The sequence below is a fragment of the Paramisgurnus dabryanus genome, chromosome 13 (genome assembly GCF_030506205.2).
Source record: "Paramisgurnus dabryanus chromosome 13, PD_genome_1.1, whole genome shotgun sequence".
NCBI classification, from domain to species: domain Eukaryota; kingdom Metazoa; phylum Chordata; class Actinopteri; order Cypriniformes; family Cobitidae; genus Paramisgurnus; species Paramisgurnus dabryanus.
In genome coordinates this window covers 24348461-24368732 of record NC_133349.1, presented here as the reverse complement: position 1 = coordinate 24368732, position 20272 = coordinate 24348461, and the positions used below count along the sequence as shown (strand labels likewise).

The 20272-nt window shown below is 39.5% G+C and overlaps 2 protein-coding genes across 6 annotated transcripts; one reads left to right on the top strand and one right to left on the bottom strand.

Moving 5' to 3' along the window:
- Positions 1 to 761: 761 nt before the first annotated feature.
- LOC135751860 (tumor necrosis factor receptor superfamily member 14-like) lies at positions 762 to 3088 on the bottom strand. The gene is made up of 5 exons (XM_065270146.1): positions 2961 to 3088; positions 2484 to 2571; positions 2169 to 2274; positions 1833 to 1967; positions 762 to 1743 (listed from the first exon to the last, which is right to left on the bottom strand). The coding sequence occupies exons 2-5, from the start codon at positions 2544 to 2546 to the stop codon at positions 1556 to 1558; spliced, it is 492 nt and encodes a 163-aa protein (XP_065126218.1). The 5' UTR covers positions 2547 to 2571; positions 2961 to 3088; the 3' UTR covers positions 762 to 1555.
- Positions 3089 to 12304: 9216 nt separating this feature from the next.
- Positions 12305 to 19326, top strand: ccdc106a (coiled-coil domain containing 106a). 5 transcript variants are annotated; one of them, XM_065270093.1, is made up of 9 exons: positions 12305 to 12456; positions 12899 to 12971; positions 13104 to 13205; positions 14010 to 14195; positions 14694 to 14744; positions 15508 to 15741; positions 15828 to 16028; positions 16104 to 16407; positions 17942 to 19326. In XM_065270093.1, exons 2-9 carry the CDS (start codon positions 12917 to 12919, stop codon positions 17964 to 17966), a joined length of 1158 nt encoding a protein of 385 aa, XP_065126165.1. In that variant the 5' UTR covers positions 12305 to 12456; positions 12899 to 12916; the 3' UTR covers positions 17967 to 19326. The 5 variants fall into 5 exon arrangements, with proteins under 5 accessions (XP_065126165.1, XP_065126163.1, XP_065126164.1 ...); XM_065270091.1 differs by having other exon boundaries at positions 15493 to 15741; XM_073811653.1 differs by having other exon boundaries at positions 12330 to 12419; positions 15493 to 15741.
- Positions 19327 to 20272: the final 946 nt, after the last annotated feature.

Here is a 20272-nt window from a genome sequence, read left to right as displayed (position 1 = left end):
ACTAGGTAATTTATTTTGAAAATACAAATCGAAATCAAGCCCAAGATAAACATTTTCACGTTTGGTGTTCACATAATGTACGTTAGTATATTAAAGGTATTGCGGAGGATTTTCTTTTTCCGGGTGGATCATCAAGACTATTGGTCCTTCTAGTTGTCAATCAGGAGCGTTGCGCAATTGCATGTGGAGAAGGCGTGGAGAAGGCGGTTCTTTTCTAAAATTCGAGAAAATCCTCCACTACACCTTTAAGAATTTATGATTCTCTATCAGAATATACTTGACTCTCAACACAAAAAAGCAATTTTTTACTTGGATTTCTTTGACCAAGCATAAATTATCAAAATATAATATTCAGTTATCGATATCACTCACACCATTTTTACTGATAGTTTTAATATGATACCTTTTTTGGGTTAATGGTTTTTGAGGGGTTTCTTGTTTTGTTTTTGTTTGGGTTTTTTTTGGGGGGGGGGGGTTATAGATTTTAGGTTTAAAAGTTAATAAAGACTTTTAATATATAGGTCCCAAATGCAATCAAACACAAACGTTCTTGGGCCAACCCAATTAAAGTAATGTAAAATTGAAATTGCAAATCAGTGCACATAACAGAGAAAAATAGATTTACAACCCATTTTCTTTAACAAACAAACTTACATAGGAACAACTGAAATTTTCAGGCAAATGAGCTTATAAAATCTTGAATAACACATATGGTAGTATCAATAATTGTTTAATGTAAAAAAGTAAAAACACACAATTTAAATCCAAATGTAATGAGGTATGAGGTAGTCTGTTGTAATATAACGTTTGACATATTAAGAAATACAATACATCAGATTTATCACATTTGTATGTTGTTTCTGTGTCAACAGAGCAAAACACAAGCATTACAAGGAAAACCAGAGAAAAACTCCTAGGAGAAAAACCCTGTGGGAAAAATTCCTAGGGAGAAAAAAACCTTGAGAAAGAGCCAGACCTGGCCTGAAAACAATGGCCACGTGCTTCCACACAAAACATTGGACTGCCATGATCCTGACACAAAACTAGAAAAAGCATAGACAAGAAAGGCAGGATCATGACAGTCTCCTGAAATCAATGTTACTTTTCTTCCCAGAAAGCAGGTGCTTGATATGATTTATATAAAGCAGTTATATTATCACAAGCGAGACACAAGTCTACAATGGCATTGTCAAAAAGGTTGAATTGAAAGGTATGCTTGTAATACTGTATTGTACAAAAATAAATCTGAATAATAAAAAATACTGTACATCTCAATGATAAAATAAGTAATACAAACCAATAAGACAAGAATTTTGCAAGAGTGTTGTTGTCACAAAATTATGTTGGGTAAAAATGTGTTTTCTTAAATTATACTGATAAACTAATATAGTTGAAAAATCCGAAAATAAATAAATAAATATAATTTGTTTAGAAAACAACACTTGAGTGTACAAGCATTTTACATTGTACTGTAAACATTTTGCCTATTAATCCAGTATTTTACACATAGTAGCTACATTATAACACATCTCTAATGAAACTTTGTATCTTCTCTTCACTTCTCTTCAGGATGATTTGCTTCGTTGTACTCCTCTGTTTTGTAAGTCACTTTGGATAAATGTCTGCTTTTTTTAGGGACACAGTCCCAGGTTATGATATCAAGTTTTCTCTGGATGTATCCAGGCTGACATCCACAAACTGTGTTACTTGTTGATGTACATGATGAAATCTCCACTGCCCGAACTGTCATAAAGAGGGAAAAGGTAAAGTTACTCAATAATATAAAGATATTTGGTTTATTTAAAAGCTATGAAAAGTACAAAGTGTAGTACGTCTGCTAGGCTTGATGCATTTCTGACATCTAAAGCAGTTTGAGAAATAGTTCATCTTGTCTTGGTAGGTCCCTTTCATACATTTTTCACATGTAGATCCCACTCCGCCAGAGCATTTCTTTATTAACCTATACCCTAAAGACAGAAAAAATACATTATTATAGTTTTCAACTCTGAGAGTTTCGTTTCACAACAAATTCTCCTGATTTAATTATTTTTATCTGAGAAAATTATTTATCAAATAACTCAAAAATTTTTTATAATACTACTGTAATTTGATACAGAATGGATTTTACATTTCAGAAAGTTTATTTTAGTAAATGACCTGTACTATACCTGGATTACATTTGTCACAGCAGAATCCATCTCCACTCCAGTATTCATTTTGAGAGCAATCCCCTTTGTTATTAACACTGCGCTGTCCCACTGCAACTTCAATGATCTGTGGGAAAGGTTTACCAATTATGGAACTGAATTAATGTCTTGGTATTTCAAAGCATTGTCATTAACAGTCTAACTTAACCTTTGACTATTTTCTCTCATAACAGAATCATTACAAAACTCATGAAGACATTTGTGAAACCTGTTGACTAATGTTAAAAAAACTGTTGACTATTCACACAATTCAGTGCATGGGCATACATGACTCACCAACAGTAAAAAAATGTATGTCAGAGGTCTCCTCAAATGGTTTTCTTGCCTGTGTGCCGTCATGGTGTTATATGTGCAGTCAATACTTCTGAAAAAGAGAATTGCAGAGTATTTAGCAAATGGGTAATTTGTTTTTATTAAGTTTTTTTATATAGCATATATTATGGATAACTAATTTTCTGATAAAAGAGGTCTGCAGATATATAATAGGCCTAATAATATATGATGATATGAAAAGTTAGGGTTAGGGTTAGGTTAGGTAACTGTGATGAGAAAAAAAGTTTACACTAAGCAGATATTTTAAAACATTTATGTATACAAAATGAGGAGCAGTCAACACATAAAATCGGCATATGTTAATATAAACCACATCTTAATTTCTTAAAATGTTTTTTATGTAAGTATGACAATATAACATTTGTTTTGTATTATAATGCGTTTATGATTCAATTCATAGATAATAAAGAGTGGCTTTACCTCTGTTCACGGGCATCTAATGATCAGATGAGTTGATTTCAAGCTCCTGGCAGGTTTCATCCAGCAATGATAAAGGTGAAACCTATAAGGCTGGGAGTTTATAAAGCGATACGAACACTTACACGTCTTTATACGATGTTTCGCAATTATCTGTGAGTCATCGATGAGGATGTGGACGGGGAAACCCTACAAAAGATAATAGCGGCACATCCGACGCATTCTGAAAAACCAAAACCAATGCTGACTAAATAAATGTCTTAACTGTAAGCCTTGTGTTAGGGTCTTACATAATTACATAATAAACATTACATCATTTCTTAAAAGGATATAGGCCTACCCTCTGTTTGAGTTGTTAACTTTAAAAGGCGCTCATAGCTTATGGCTTAAGAAAATTATATGATTCATTTACCTCAGATTCCAATAGCCAATTATGTCCGCTGTAGTCATACACTTTATTTGACCTTAATTGACCACAGGCTTTTGATGAACAGTAGCCTACAGCAGCATTCACAGAGAGTCATACATTCTCAGACTCGAATGTTATAGTCTATATATAATCCGTTAAACTGACACACAATCAAGTTGTTGTATCTGCGTTTAGGTTTTTTAGCCTACTTCTATTTTCACGCTCGTGCGTAATGTCTTCTTTAAGTGCACTTCCCATAAACGTTCACCCATTTCGTTATTTAAAAAATGCGCCTAATCTTTTAGATTAGAAGAGGATTTTTTAAAGGTGACTCATAGGTCCATTCATAAGATTGTGTGTATTTGCCACGTTTTTTATGTTGGCGTGTGTAACCACCGAATAATTCTAGTCAGTCAAGTAGGCTATTAAAGCGTGAGAGCTCTTGAAACTTTGGTTTGCTGTAAACTGTCAAATTAGCAGAAACAGAGCGCTTGTCTATAGCTTCGTAATTTTATTTCAAATTCATTACAGGGCTTAAATGAGTCATTCTGGGTTTGAACAGAAGACTATGCCATTATGTAGTCATTTGATTTCTCTTTCGTTTTGTCTCTGAAAGTCAGTGACCATTCATTTTCAAGATTACTTTGAGTTTAAAAACATGAAGATTTAAATATGACATGATACATTTTTGTTTTGAAATTACTTAGTGTTGATCCCAGTGTTCAGCTATTGTGTTGTGTATTGCGTTGTATTGTGTTTATTATTAGTAGGCTAGTTATTACAAAAAGAATGATTATTTTTATATTTTAATTGTATTCATTTAAATTAATACTTTTTTCATTTTTTGTCTTTTCAAGGCAATGTAAACATATCAAATGAATTGTTAATTCGACATTTTACTGAGATTTACTGAAATAGCATTTTTCCACAACACTGTCACTTTTTTCTAAAAAGTAAAACATGTTGTTTCAGACATAGGGTGCTAATCCAACCAGTCATGTTTCATGTCATAAACAGTAAATTTGTCAAAAGCCCCCCCCCCCCTAGATTAGAAAACAACTATACTATTATATGGGCCACTTTATCATTTAAAAATGCAAACAAGTGAATTGAAAATAAATTGTTTACCCATTTACAGTTTTTCAATTTAAAAACAAATGCATAACAAAGAGAACAATAAATGCGCGTGTATGTTTTTTATTTTATTAAAAACATTTAAACAATATCCTATGGAAATCATGTTATTAACAGAATATTGTTAAAAGTTGTTCTACTAACACATTATTTATCTAGACATCAATCAGATTACAAGGAGATTAAATGGAAACCTTTGCTCAATTCTCCTTCGTTCTTATTAAAAAAACACACAGAAATCTTATACATATCTCATTAGAGTTTCAAGAGAGATCTCAACAATGCCACAAACTGAGCTCAGATTTGCCAAGTCTGCAATCAAAAGGCAATATTAGTGAAGATTTTAATATAAAGTCAAACATTACTCATCAAATTTAGCCACATCCAGATTATTTTACCTATACAATTTACATTAATTTATAGCTCCTGTTAGGAACGACAAGAGAGATAGATTCCTGAGCAGAGATGTTTTATCAAATAGAATAAAGAGACAGGAGAAGAGATGCCGCCGGAATCCAGGAAAAAACCCCGCCCGAACACAGGCGCGGGGTATCTGGCTCCAATACGGAGCAATAGCCTTTACAACTCCATGTGAGCGTCACTTCACGGAAAAGTCTAGGGTCCTGCACACTACGCACCAGCAGCTGGATAACTCTCGTCTAGGGTACCGGGTGGTATCGCCCGGGGTCCCAGACCACAGATGGACACAGCGGGTGGAAATCCAGCGAGAGCAGTATTGACATCACAGAAGGGGAAATCCCGGAGATGGCACAGGCGGGTAACAGTCTATAGGCAGAGAGAGAGACAGATGTTAAATGGTTGCCCGGGCAGCGGGCAGCGAAGAGGGGAAAAACCCCGGAAGTCCAGCACTACAGAGCGGTGGCAGATGACTAAAAAATCCACGGGGAGGCAGCTGAGGAGGAAATCAGAGTCTAAAAGTCCACATTGGAGAGATGGCAAGACAAGAAATCCTCCAGAGGGAAACTCAGCGTCAGATGGTCTGGAATATAACAAAAGGCAGCAGAGAGCACAGGCGAAATAACTATGGGCAATATATAACACGACAGGACAAGAATAGGCGACAATCATACTAAAGCACTATTCGGACGGGATTAGTTTTCCAAACGACGTTTGAGTTTCAGCGTGTCCCCCAGGACGTCTGTGATTTTATGTACCGATTCGGACGGGATTAAAATGATGCAGGCTATTCCAGAGATGGGAGTGTCTGTTTCATGCATTTGGGCGTTGCAGTAGCACGTGCTCTGGATACGCGTGTTTGTAATGTTTAATATTTTGCTTTAAATGTAAAATCATGACAGAACATGTAATTTATTAATTTAATTTTAACAAATCAAAATAAAATAAACAAATCCTACTAAAGTAACATTAGCCTACGTGTTTTATATAACTGTCTGCTTATAACAAACAAAAAATAATGAAGAAATAATGATTAATACAATTTAATATCTTTATTAATTAACATTACCATTCCGGAGTTGAACAACTTTGAACGGAGTTTCTTATAATGTTAATGATATATCAGTGTTTAGTCTTAACAGTGTATGATATTCAGCTCGTCTTGATTTAATTACTTTATTTTGCCGAATGCGAAAAACATTCATATCTGAATGAATGGGACTCAGGAAATACAATATACGCGCATTAGTAAGACCTTACGGCAGATCAAGTTGGCCAAAACACGAAATGAACCGCGTTTTCAAAAGATATTGCGGGCAAACACAGACATTTGCATCCGGACGGGATTAAATTTCTCAGAGGACCTCTGAGTTCGGCGAAAAACAGTAGGTAAATTGCTCTGGAATTTTTACGGAGGTCATCAGAGAAAAACACAGACATGGCCGATTCGGACGGGATTAAAAACACAGAGGACCTCTGAGAAGCACGATTTTCTCAGAGGTCCCCCTGTAAAACTAATCCCGTCCGAATAGGGCTTAAGACGAACTCGCAAAATGCAGAGGGCAGGGGAAGAATTTATACAAGACCGGTTGGGGATCAAACGAGGATCAGCTGTGAGAGTGACGCAATGAGAAATCAGCAGAGATAGGAAACACCCGTGGCAGACGCGAACATGTGGAGCTGTCAAACACACACACACACACACACACACACACACACACACACACACACACACACACACACACACACACACACACACACACACACACACACACACACACACACACACACACACAGACACACACACCACAACGGAAAAACAGAGCACACAGCAACTGGTAAGACCGCAATCATGACACTACCCCCCCACTAATGCCACTTGGCGGTCTGCGGGGGGGGCTCACATCGTCGCCAGCGGATATCCTCTATCAAGCCAGGATCCAGGATGTCCCGGGCCGGTACGCAACACCTCTCCTCCGGACCGTATCCCTCCCGGTCCACCAGATAAACCTCTACCCCAGTGGCGCGCATCTAACAGGGACTTGACTATGTACGCCGGGGTACCATCGATAAGCTGTGGGGCAGGAGGGGTGGGAGCAGAGGGAACATGATTAAGGTAAGGGGAGAAAAGAACACCGGTTTAAGTTTGGAAACATGGTAAAACCGGGTGAACCCAACCGAGGGCAGGAGGCAATCTGAGCTTGACCGTCACCAGGTTGATCACCTTAATGATACTGTATGGCCCAAGGAAACGGGGTGCCAGCTTGCGTGAAGACTCCCGGAAAGGCAGATCCTTACGCCGCATTCATACGTAAGCGTTGATGCTTCCCACTCACTTTTAAGGGGTGACGTCAAGCGTTGGCGAACTGAATTGTGGATCCGTCGGCGCCGCGTCAGTGCCGTTGCTCGCGGCAGAAGTTGAACATTTCTCAACTTTTCAAGCGACAACGCGTGCGTCAGCCAATCATATCGCCTTATGCAAATAACCTAGGCAGAGCCAGCCAATTAAGTTTATGGAAGACCGGAGCTTGTGTTGCGGCCACAGTGATTGGCAGTTGGCCACGCTTCATACAAGCCTTCCGTTAAGCGTTAACGCTGACTGACCGTGTGAATGCGGCATCAGAGGAAAGCCATACCTTCTGCCCACAGATAAAACGGGGCGCAGGTCTACAGTGACGCATCGGGTTCTTGAGATGGAAACAAGGGAGGCTGATAACCCATGGAAGCCTAAAATGGGGACATATGAAGGGACGCCGTCGGGAAAAAGTTGTGCGCGTATTCAACCCAGGGTAACTGTTGGCACCAGGAGCTCGGATATTGTGATGTCAGACAGCGGAGCACTTGACCGAGATCCTGATTAGCCCGTTCGCATAGCCCATTGGTCTGAGGTTGATAACCTGAAGACAAGCTGGCTGTGGAGCCAATCTGTCTACAGAACTCTTGCCAGAAACGAGAAACAAACTGAGGACCCCTATCTGAAACAATGTCTGTGGGCAGACCATGTAAGTGAAAGACGTGTTCGATCATTACTTGAGCTGTTTCCTTGGCAGAGGGGAGTTTGGGCAGAGGAATAAAAGGAGCCGCTCTGGAGAAGCGGTCAACTACAGTCAAAATGATGGTGTTACCTCTAGAACTAGGTAAATTGGTAACAAAATCAATGGCTATTTGGGACCAGATGGGACTGGTAAGGGCATAAGTTGACCAATGGGGGCTTGGTGGGAAGCCTTGTTACGGGCACAAACTTGACAGGCAAATACAAACTGTCTGACATCAGGACCCATGGTGGGCCACCAAAAACGCTGGAGGACAGCAGCCAATGTTCTCCGAACTCCCGGATGGCAAACTAACCTGGACTCATGACCCCACTGGATGACCTCAGAGCGGAGCGCATCCGGTACCCACAGTCGACCCGCTGGACACCCGTCTGGCACTTCCCCCTCTCGGCCGGCCCGTTCAACCCCTGCTCGACTCCCCAGCGCAGGGAACCCACCACCCGCCCCTCCGGGAGGATGGTTTTGTCTCTGGTGGACTCGGGACCTTCGAACATGCGGGAAAGGGCATCGGGTTTGGTGTTCCTAGAACCGGGCCGGTTCGAGAGGGGGAAGTTAAATCTGTCAAAGAAGAGTGCCCAGCGTGCCTGAGAGACGATAATCTCCTGGCTGAACGGATGTAATGCAGATTCTTGAGATCCTTCCAGACCAGGAAAGGCTCTGAGGTCCCCTCCTACCAGTGACGCCACTCCTCCAAGGCCAACTTGACCGCCAACAGCTCCCGATTACCTATGTCATAGTTACGCTCGGCTGGATTAAGCTTATGTGAGAAGTAGGCGCAAGGGTGCACATTCCCGTCCTTAGAGGACCGCTGAGACAAAACAGCGCCTACCCCGACATCAGAAGCATCTACCTCAACAATTAATTGCACTGTCGGATCTGGAATAGAAAGAACAGGAGCAGAGATAAACCGGGACTTTAAATTATCAAAGACCTCCTGAGCCTTCTGATTCCAAGCAAACCTTAATTTAGTTGAGAGCCGTAAGGGGTTGAGCGACCTGGCTGTAGTTTCTGATGAATCGCCAGTAAAAATCAAAGAAACGAGGCTGAAGGGCAAAGATTAAGGAACACTGAGAAAGGAATGCCTGGCTTGAAGATGGGTCTCCGTCATAGGGCAGTGGATCAGTGACATGGGGTTCCATCTCGGGCGGCTGCGAGAGTGGGGTGGATTCACAACTAACCTGCTCAAGACGTGCAGTAAGGTCGGTGACTCTGGCAGCCAATTCCTCAACATCCTGTGCTGTATTGGTCAGTTGCGCTGAATGCTGTCCCAGCCAGGAGCCCTGCTGGGCGAACGCTGTCTTCATTGAATTTACCTCCGCGGAATCCATGTTTGGCGAGTTCGTCCTGTTAGGAACGACAAGAGAGATAGATTCCTGAGCAGAGATGTTTTATTATCAAATAGAATAGACAGGAGAAGAGATGCCGCCGGAATCCAGGAAAAATTCCCCGGCCGAACACAGGCACGGGGTCTCAGGGGTATCTGGCTCCGATACAGAGCAATGGCCGGTAGACGACCAATTCCACGTGAGCATCGCTTCACAGAAAAGTCTAGGGTCCTGCACACTGCGCACCAGCAGCTGGATAACTCTCGTCTAGGGTACCGGGTGGTACCGCTTGGGGCCCCAGACCACAGATGGACACAGCGGGTGGAAATCCAGCGAGAGCAGTATTGACGTCACCGAAGGGGAAATCCCGGAGATGGCACAGGCGGGTAACAGTCTATAGGCGGAGAGAGAGAGACAGATGTTAAATGGTTGCCCAGCAGCAGGCAGCGGGCAGCAAAGCAGGGAAAAACCCCCGGAGGTCCAGCACTACGGAGTGGTGGCAGATGACAAAATCCACGGGGAGGCAGCTGAGGAGGAAATCAGAGTCTTAAAGTCCACAGTGGAGAGATGGCAAGGCAAGAAATCCTCCAGAGGGAAACTCAGCGTCAGATGTTCTGGAATATAACAAAAGGCAGCAGAGAGCACAGGCGAAATAACTATGGGCAATATATAACACGACAGGACAAGAATAGGCGACAATCATACTAAGACGAACTTGCAAAATGCAGAGGGCAGGGGAAGAATTTATACAAGACCGTTGGGGATCAAATGAGGATCAGCTGTGAGAGTGACGCAATGAGAAATCAGCAGAGATAGGAAACACCCGTGGCAGACGCGCACATGTGGAGCTGTCAAACACACACACAACAACAAAGGAAAAACAGAGCACACAGCAACCGGTAAGACCGCAATCATGACAGCTCCATGCTCATTGTACATGTATTTTAACAATTGTCTGAGTCGTCTGTTTTTATTTCTAAGCAATTTCAGCAATTTTAATTTTCTGGAAAAATTAACATTTCCTTGCTTTATCTATGACCTTATACTTCAATAAGTGACTAAGTATAAGATTAAGATCATAAAAGTATTATTCATTCTTTGATTCCACATTGGTTTCAATCTCACACAGGCTCACTCAGTAAAAATAAAAAAATAAATTAAGGTTATATTTTCTTACAGAATGTTCTTTACATTATTACAAAAGTAAATCACATTAATAAAAAAAGGGTTGTAACAAAATGCATTAAAAGTAAAATTGAAGAGTTTCGTTGCAAAACGAGATAAATCCATTTTTTTACATTTTTGTCAAAACATGTTTATTATTATGTTATCATGTTATTATTTTGTTTTATGGTGGTACTTAGCTGTATTTTTAAGTTATAAAGGTTTAAATTAAAACAAACAAACTGCAGTTGAATTGATATTAACTGGAATGCACAACCAAAAAACGAGATTTCTGAACAATTAAAAAACGGATTTATCTCGTTTTGCAACAAATCTCTTCAATTGGACACACAGATTTGCGATTTCCTTACTAAATTCATACATTTTATATTAATAAAATGTGCATTCATCTGTGAAGATTAACTTCAAATTGTAAAGTGCTAAACACAGATCTTATTTTTTGTGATAATTCAAAAGTCTATGGGGAAAATGAATGGCTTTCTGGCGGTGGGAGGAACCTGACATATATAAAAGAATAACATTAATAAAAATTATAAAATGTTCGTGAGGGCCCCTCACATGCCAGGGCCCTATGTATTTAGTCACCCTTTACCCCCCACTACAAAGTCCCTGCCCTGCTTAAAGGATTAGTCCATTTTCTTAAAAAAAAATCCAGGTATTTAACTCACCACCATGCTATCCAAACTGTTGATATCTTTTTGTTCAGTCGACAAGAAATGTTGTTTTTTGAGGAAACATTTTTTGAGGAAAATTTTTTGAGCAATAAACTGACACAAAGACATTAATTAACATCATTCGACATACAGCAACGTCGGAACGGTCCTTTTTCTCCACACTTACTGGGGCGTGGTTTAGATACGTCATCCGTGACCTATTGACGTAATGACGTATTATGTGAGGTCGCGCTGGCGCGTCACAGGACTGGAGGAAGACAATAAGTTGTGGTTTAAAAGTGCATATTTTTTATTTTTCTTGCCCAAAATGACAATTTTTGTTATAAGATCCTTATGCCTCATTTGAGATCGTTTAGAGTCCTTTGAAGCTGTGTTGAAACTGCAATTTTAAACTGCATTAAAACTGTTAAGCATTGGGGTCCATTAAAATAAGAAAAATCCTGGAATATTTTCCTCAAAAAACATAATTTCTTCTCGACTGAACAAAGAAAGTCATCAACATTTTGGATTACATGGTGGTTAGTAAATTATCTAGATTTTTTAAGAAAATTGACTAATCCTTTAAGGAACCCATGTCGACTAACTTTCTGGGTTAGTCTACAAAAACACCCCTGCTAAAAAAAACAATAGACACCATCACAGAAATTCTATTGGTTTTATTGGGAATTTTATTGGTTCTAATGAAATATGGCCCAAAACACACTACAGTGAAGTGGTTTTAATGGTAAAAGCTTATGGTTCCTATGGTATTTTAATGGAAACCATTAGAATTTTCTGTAATCGTTTTATTTCTTTCAGCAGGTACGTCATCCCTGCGTCACAAAGGTACAATATTTGTAATTTATAACGACTGTTTTTTCACAATGTTATTCCATGATGCTTTGGGTTTAAACAGTTTATGAAAGTTTATGAAATAAAGCACAATCATGAAAAATTCAAAGACTACATTTTTTTTTAAATCAGGGGAAGCCTATATCATGGGTAATTTATCCATATTATCTGCGTATTTGTAATTAAAACAGAAAAAAATATAAGATTCAAAATAAGACTTCTTAATTTTATCCTTGTACTTAAATATTTTAGGTAACAAATTAACTTAATATCCTAAAGGTTTTTCCCTTTAAAGGCTTTTATTTTGAAATGCTACGTCCCGGGTGGGCTGTTTCTGTCTTCGCAGCTGTTTGGGTCGATTTAATTGTTATTGTTAGCACGCGAACTCTTTAAAAATATCCAGACAGATGAAAGTGCATTAAGATACACTTCACGTATGTGAAAGACGAGCACGTTCACGTGTGAAAAACGGTTTGTACGGGTTTTGTGCACAAGTTTATTACGTTTTTCTGTGTAGTAAGCGATGAGAAACGACTGTGTGTACATGCTAGCTTAATTAATGTATTAGCCAGTTTGATTATGATCTTAACGCACCAAAGAAATGCACCATGCTCGCACCTAATATGTTTTATTTTACTGAGTAAGTTACAGCCCATGTCATAACCATATCTAGCCTTTAGCTTTGTTGTGAATGGCTGGTTTTGGGAGTCACTGGGACTCTGCTACTCATCATGGACTGTTGTTGAGGATGCTTGTCATAACCTGACAGCTCTAACCATCATCTCGTTTATGGGATATGCAGATGCACGAACGTTTGCATTTTGCATGCACATATTGAAACATTTATACAAATTTATGGATCTACTGATGAAGTAAAGATATGAAGAGTTTTCGCTTGTGTGTTTGCTCCTAGATCAAAACTGACGGAAATATGAATGATGCGGATCCAGCCACGAGGAAGCACGCGAGTTCACGAGAGCTACAGAGTGAGTACACGCGCAATAATTACATTTGGTAATATTGACACGTGAGCTGATGTACATCATAACTCACCATGACACCTGTAAACGTGTCAAAAATACTAATGTACATCCTATGTCTTTATTCATCATTTTCAGCTCCCAAAAATGAGGACGCATATGAAATCTCGATTCCCTTTGAAGATAACAACTTTGAACATCAGGGGGCCTTTTACAACCAAAACGACCAAAACTTTGAAGGTGGTTAGTTATTATCCATTATACCACGGGTCTGTCAAATGCTTTATTCTAATTGGTTGATAAATGTTCAATTGGTGTTGATTATTTTTCTGAGTAATATGCACACCTAACCTGTCAAATGTCTTAACATAACCACCAGAGCAATGTTTGAGGGAACCATGGTGTAACAGCACTCCACTTTGCAATGTGCCACCTTGAGTGTGCATTATGTTCAAAATATTCAATGTCCTGTCGTAAATTATTTTTTATTTCTTATAGCATGGGGCTGTTGTATGCTTTATTTTGATTGGTTGAGAAATGTTCTACGAGTATGCATTATTTTTGCGTAAACGCACAACCTGTCAAATGTCTTAAAATAACCACCAGACCAATTTCTTGGCAACCATCTTGGGTGTGCATTATTTTAGAATAATTCAACGACTTGTCGTCAATTATTCCTTACATAATTCAAAGGACAGGAGTCAGCTATTCCGCTTATACCACGGTTAATGCAGACATTCCTGAGACATTGCTCTGATGGTTATTTTAAGACATTTGACAAATCAGTTGTGCGTTTATTGAAAAATAATGCATACCCGTAGAACATTTCTCAACCAATCAGAATAAAGCATTCAACAGCCCCGTGGTATGTGTAAAGGCACGACATGATTACCACCCTGGGTGTGTATTATTTTCGAATAATTCAATGGCCCGTCGTCAATTATTCCTTACATATAAATCTTTTAATGAACATTATATTGTAAGTGCTGTATGTTAATATGAAAACTTTAGTACATACTTGTGTTCCTCTATGATGTGATACAGGTAATGATGCACCAGCACCGGGCAGCTCGTACCTGTTGATCACAAACCTGCGCACACAACTGCAGATCTCACTGGAAAAAAACTCATGGCTGCAGAAACGCATCGAGGACCTGGAGGAAGAGAGAGACTTCCTGCGCTGCCAGCTCGATCGCTTTATCTTCTCAACCAAGAGTCAGGAGAGCAACGGTATGGCAGAAATCACGAAGCAGGCACAAATTGAGCTAATTAAACAATGAAAAATTGTAGCAGAGATTGAAAGGGTTGCCATTTATTTAATAGAATGAAATGGGTTTGGGGGTAATTTGCATAGTTATGGTATCATAGTGTTTTACAAAGGCAAAGCGCAGTTACTACACAAACATTAAAACCGGAAAAATACCCTTAAAGTTTTTACACCAGCCAGTAAAACATGTTACTGCAATTTTGATACACTCGTTTCTCTAAAATGGGACAGAATTGAACAGGAGACCTGACATAACAAATACCATTTTATGCCTTACTTTTGATCAAATGTGTAGTTACTGCAACTTGCCTTTGGAGGGCAGCATAGTTAGGCCCCTTTTGCATCTGAGCACTTCATATATTCCACCCTATCCCATTTCACATGTTTGTGTAATCGGGTAAATGTTATTATTTACAACGTGTGAATGTAAAAGTGATACAGAAATTCTCTTTTTCTCACAGGTAATGATTCTAGAGGTTTTTCATGGAGAAGAAGAAGAGAAACTGATCGGGGTAAATTGGCACTTTTATTGTCACTGGATTCAGAGTATGAACAAAGCAAGCATCATATTTTCATTCAGGTTAAAGGGACACTCCACTTTTTAAAAAATATGCTCATTTTCCAGCTCCCCTAGAGTTAAACATTTGATTTTTATCGTTTTGGAATCCATTCAGCTGATCTTCGGGTCTGGCCCCATTTTTAGCATAGCTTAGCATAATCCATTGAATTTGATTAGACCATTAGCATCGCACAAAAAAATAACCAAAGAGTTTAGATATTTTTCCTATTTAAAACTTGAATCTTCTGTAGTTACATTGTGTACTAAGACAGACATAAAATTAAAAGTTGCGATTTTGTACTAGGCCGATATGGTTAGGAACTATACTCTCATTCTGGCGTAATAATCAAGGACTTTGCTGCCGTAACATGGCTGCAGGAGGCGAAATGATATTACACAGCGCATGAAAATAGTCCCCTTGGTAACTTTCAATAGCAATTCATATAATTTATTAATGTAGTTTCGTTGTAACTACAAAAAATATCGAAACTGTTATTTTTGAACACGATGCTAATGGTCTAATCACCTTCAATGAATTATACTAAAAGTGTTACCGCCAGACCCGGAGATCGTCTGAATGGATTCCAAAACGGTAAGAATCAAATGTTTACCTCTTGAAAGTTAGCATATTTTCCAAAAAAAGTTGAATGTCCCTTTGTATAATGGGAAGAATCTACTTATAATATAAAGTCAGTATGTAGTCATTAACATTTTAGATCAACAAGCGGAGAGTCAGCGGCCAGTCAACCGTCAGACATTTCAGCAGAGATCAACCCAGCAGCAGACCTCAGCCAACCCCAAGGTCCTGAGCTCGGCTCCCGGTCCAGTCGGCGCACAGATAAACTCAATGTTCGGACCCACACATCCTCAGTCTCTTCTTCAGGGCCACGGCGGTGGAAGCACAAGCAGCAGCTGCAGTAGCAACAACCGGTCACTTAATGAACTGCAAGGTGGGTTTGTAATGTAATAATGTGAATTTTTATTTTTGATGAGTAATCACACAATCTTATCTTTACATATTCGTTTACTTCCACAGAATCTCTATCTCTTCTGGGAGATGAAGAGGACGAATACCTGGAGGATAGTTACTTAGAAGAGGAGGAAATGATGTCCGGAGAGGATGTGATATCAGAGAGTATGTCTCTTCGGAATATCACCGGAAGACCCACCGGCAGTCATCCGGCACTTAAAAGGAGGAGGGTCTTCAGAATTCCCAGAGGGAGGGAAAGACAGAGAGGTAAATGTGGAAAATATGTACAAGAATCACAAAAACTATAATTTTGGAAGGATAATTTTTCCTATCTTGTTCCAGTGAAAGATGCAGCAGGTGTGTTGTTCCGCTATAAGAAGATCCTAGTGACTTACCAGAGGCTCAAGAACATGTCCAAGGCCTTCCAGATCCACGGTGTTGATCGTAACACAGTGGCCTCTACCACACCCATAGCCGAGCTGCTGCTTGTGGCACCGGAGAAGGTGGCTGAGGTTGGCGAGTTCGACCCATCTAAAGAAAAACTTTTGGACTACGCCCGACGGTGTTACATTGCCCTGGACCCACAGACTCTCAGCAAAGTGCAAGCTCTGAAGAAGAACAACCTTCTCTTGCCCATCTCCTACAGGTATTAATACATATGCAAAGTCTCTGCATTTTGATAAAAAAGTTTAATACTTTAGAAAAGTGATGATTGATGTCTGTCTGAATGCTTTTTTTCGGAGCTGCCTTCATGCCTCTGAACTCATTACTTCATGAGTGAGGCAACAAGTTAGCTGGCTAAGCTTTCGGACGTCACCAATTTCATGTTTCTAGTCAACAGGTGTACTAAATGTTTCTTTTTTAAATCAATGGGAACATACTTTGGCTAATGTGAATTCATAGGGGTGCCAATAATTGTGGCACACATACACTCACCTAAAAGATTATTAGGAACACCTGTTCAATTTCTCATTAGTGCAATTATCTAATCGACCAATCACATGGCAGTTGCTTCAATGCATTTAGGGGTGTGGTCCTGGTCAAGACAATCTCCTGAACTCCAAACTGAATGTTATAATGGGATCGAAACGTGATTTAAGCAATTTTGAGTGTGGCATGGTTGTTGGTGCCAGACAGGCCGGTCTGAGTATTTCACAATATGCTCGGTTACTGGGATTTTCATGCACAACCATTTCTAGGGTTTACAAAAAATGGTGTAAAAAAGGGCAAAACATCCAGTATGTGGCAGTCCCGGGGCGAAAATGCCTTGTTGATGCTAGAGGTCAGAGGAGAATGGGCCGACTGATTCAAGATGAAAGAAGAGCAACTTTGACTGAAATAACCACTTGTTACAACCGAGGTATGCAGCAAACCATTTGTGAAGCCACAACACGCACAACCTTGAGACGGATGGGCTACAACAGTAGAAGACCCCACTGGGTACCACTCATCTCCACTACAAATAGGAAAAAGAGGCTGTTGCCTGGTCTGATGAGTCTCGATTTCTGTTGAGACATTCAGATGGTAGAGTCAGAATTTGGCGTAAATAGAATGAGAACATGGATCCATCATGCCTTGTTACCACTGTGCAGGCTGTTGGTGGTGGTGTAATGATGTGGGGGATGTCTTCTTGGCACACTTTAGGCCCCTTAGTGCCAATTAGGCATTGTTTAAATGCCATGGCCTACCTGAGCATTGTTTCTGACCATGTCCGTCCCTTATGACCACCATGTACCCATCCTATGATGGCTACTTCCAGCAGGATAATGCACCATGTCACAAAGCTCGAATAATTTCAAATTGGTTTCTTAAACATGAAAATGAGTTCACTGTACTAAAATGGCCCCCACAGTCACCAGATCTCAACCAAATAGAGCATCTTTGGGATGTGGTGGAACGGGAGCTTCGTGCCCTGGATGTGCATCGCACAAATCTCCATCAACTGCAAGATGCTATCCTATCAATATGGGCCAACATTTCTAAAGAATGCTTTCAGCACCTTGTTGAATCAATGCCACGTAGAATTTAGGCAGTTCTGAAGGCGAAAGGGGGTCAAACACAGTATTAGTATGGTGTTCCTAATAATCCTTTAGGTGAGTGTATATAAAGTGGTTAGAAGTGCCCATTTTTTATATAACACAGAAGAAAACCCAGTGTTAACTGATACTTCTTTTTTTCAGGATGAAAGGAACTGCCAATCGATAATGGAGGGGAGCGAGTGGTTTTAATCCTGCTGTATCATGAAACCCCTTCACTGTATTTTATCGCACTGCAGAACACACGTGTACCGCATCAACCTCCACATCCTGCTGTTCAGATTGACTATAAACCAGTCTACTTTTACCTCTGTATTGCTGGACACAGCTGCAGGTGCAAATATTCAGGTTTTGGTGGAGAAGATTGGTACCCTTTGTTTCATTATGAACTTTTAATAATGATTTTAATTGAATGTCGACAAGTTCCAGAAAAGCTTTAGAAGTTCTGGAGTGATTGGATCCCTTCATTGGGGACGAGCGTCTGTCCTGGTTCTCTGTATCTTTTATCACTTACCTGACAGACTAAAAGACTTTCCCCTGCTCGATATGAGCTATCAATGTAAGTTTTCAGGAGAACCAGTGGACGCCATGTGTGAACTCCACCTGTCTTACACTGTGTGCTAACAGCACCTGTACCTTCTCATTAGAATCCTATTGGATTTGTGCATGCATCTTTCATGGACTGACTGTTAAGCATGTAAAATGTTTATGTAGTATAAGTCAGTCGTTAAACAGTTGGTAATAGTACTAGTCTGCTGTAGTCTAGTACAATGTATAGTGCAGATGCTAATCGGTATTCATGTTTGTGTCAGTCTTTGTTTTCATCTGGACAGGGTTCGAGTTTTTACATCTTATGTGGTGTACTTATTTGATATGACAAACATTAACTATATGTTGTCTGGATGCATGTGGATGTATGCTTGTGTTGCGGTGTGTCTGAGCATCTTCACGGCTACTTTAAGCAGCTAAAAATAAACTATTTATGTCACAATGCTCATCAACATAAATGCATTGCATTAGCTCTTAATTTCAATGTCATTTAGCTACTTTTGATTACGAGTCAGGGCTTCAGTTAATTTCCATTTTGTATCAGGAACAATTGAAGAGCTCTGATGCAAAACCCTCTAGGTGTGTCTGACGTGTTTTCTTGAAAATTTTCATTTTTTATCAGACTCTGGATTTTTCCAATAAAGCAGTTTTTGTGAATAGCCTGAGGCTGGAATTATAAGCGGATTTGGAGCAAAAGTATTTCAGTGCTGATAGCATTCGGTTAATTTCATTATCTCATTTTTTGACAGAGGTGACGTTTAGCAGCTTTTGCATCAGAGCTCCTTAATTATTTGTGGATGTTTTCAAGTATAGTTGCGCTATTCAAAAAAATCTGAAGGTTGTTTTCCACTGTCACACATTATTACACATCCTGAAATTTAATTTCAATGAGTAGCCAAGAATCTCTTGCTCAGAGAAACGTTTATGAAATGTACGACTGTTTCTTTGTATTGTCATTGACACTAAAGTGTTTGATTTCATACCTTGTGCCACTTGAATCTTTTATTTGGATTCTTCATTTTGGGCTTGCAAGCTATTGTCTCTCCTTTGATTTTTGGGTGTATGTGTTTGTTTTTTAAAGCAATTTCACTAAAAAATTATTAAATACCAAGGTGAAAAAAGTGCACAAAATATATTTAAGTAAACTAAGTAAATTTTACGCATTTAATATACTGTCAGTCAGAATAAAAGTACAAAACTGTACCTTTTCTGTTGCTGGGGTGGTAGCCTACCCTAAGGTTCTGTTTTGTACCTTTACAATGTTGTACTCTTTTGGGTATATTACCATACCTTAAAGGGACATTCCACTTTTTTTGAAAATATGTTCATTTTCCAGCTCCCCTAGAGTTAAACAATTGAGTTTTACCGTTTTGGAATCCATTCAGCTAATCTCAGAGTCTGGCGGTACCACTTTTAGCATAGCTTAGCATAGTTCATTGAATCTGATTAGACCATTAGCATCGTGCTGAAAAATGACCAAAGAGTTTCGATATTTTTCCTATTTAAAATTTGACTCTTCTGTAATTACATCGTGTACTAAGAACTTGCGAGTTTCTATGCCGATATGGCCAGGAACTATACTCTTATTATGGCATAATAATCAAAGACTCCCTCAGGAGCAATGATATTACGCAGAGCCTGAAAATAGTCCCGACTGCAACTCTGCAACTACACAAACTTAGTGACACCTGTCACATTGAAAGTTACCTAGCTGGGGACTATTTTCAGGCGCTGCATAATATTATTGCGCCTGCTACAGCCATGTTACGGCAGCAAAGTTCCTTGATTATTACGCCAGAATAATATTGTATACAGATTGTGCTAAGCTATGCTAAAAGTGGTACCACCAGACCCAGAGATCTGCAAAATGGATTACGAAATGGTAAAACTCAAAATTTTACCTCTAGAGGAGCTAGAAAATTAGCT

Coding starts and splice junctions, on each gene's coding strand:
- LOC135751860 (XM_065270146.1), bottom strand. CDS start 2,546: ATGACGGCACACAGGCAAGAAAACCATTTGAGGAGACCTCTGACATAC. Junction 2,275..2,483: donor CATACATTTTTTTACTGTTG/GTGAGTCATGTA, acceptor CCTTTCCCACAG/ATCATTGAAGTTGCAGTGGG. Junction 1,968..2,168: donor CTGTGACAAATGTAATCCAG/GTATAGTACAGG, acceptor TTCTGTCTTTAG/GGTATAGGTTAATAAAGAAA.
- ccdc106a (XM_065270091.1), top strand. CDS start 12,917: ATGAATGATGCGGATCCAGCCACGAGGAAGCACGCGAGTTCACGAGAG. Junction 12,972..13,103: donor GAGTTCACGAGAGCTACAGA/GTGAGTACACGC, acceptor CATCATTTTCAG/CTCCCAAAAATGAGGACGCA. Junction 15,742..15,827: donor GTCACTTAATGAACTGCAAG/GTGGGTTTGTAA, acceptor TTACTTCCACAG/AATCTCTATCTCTTCTGGGA.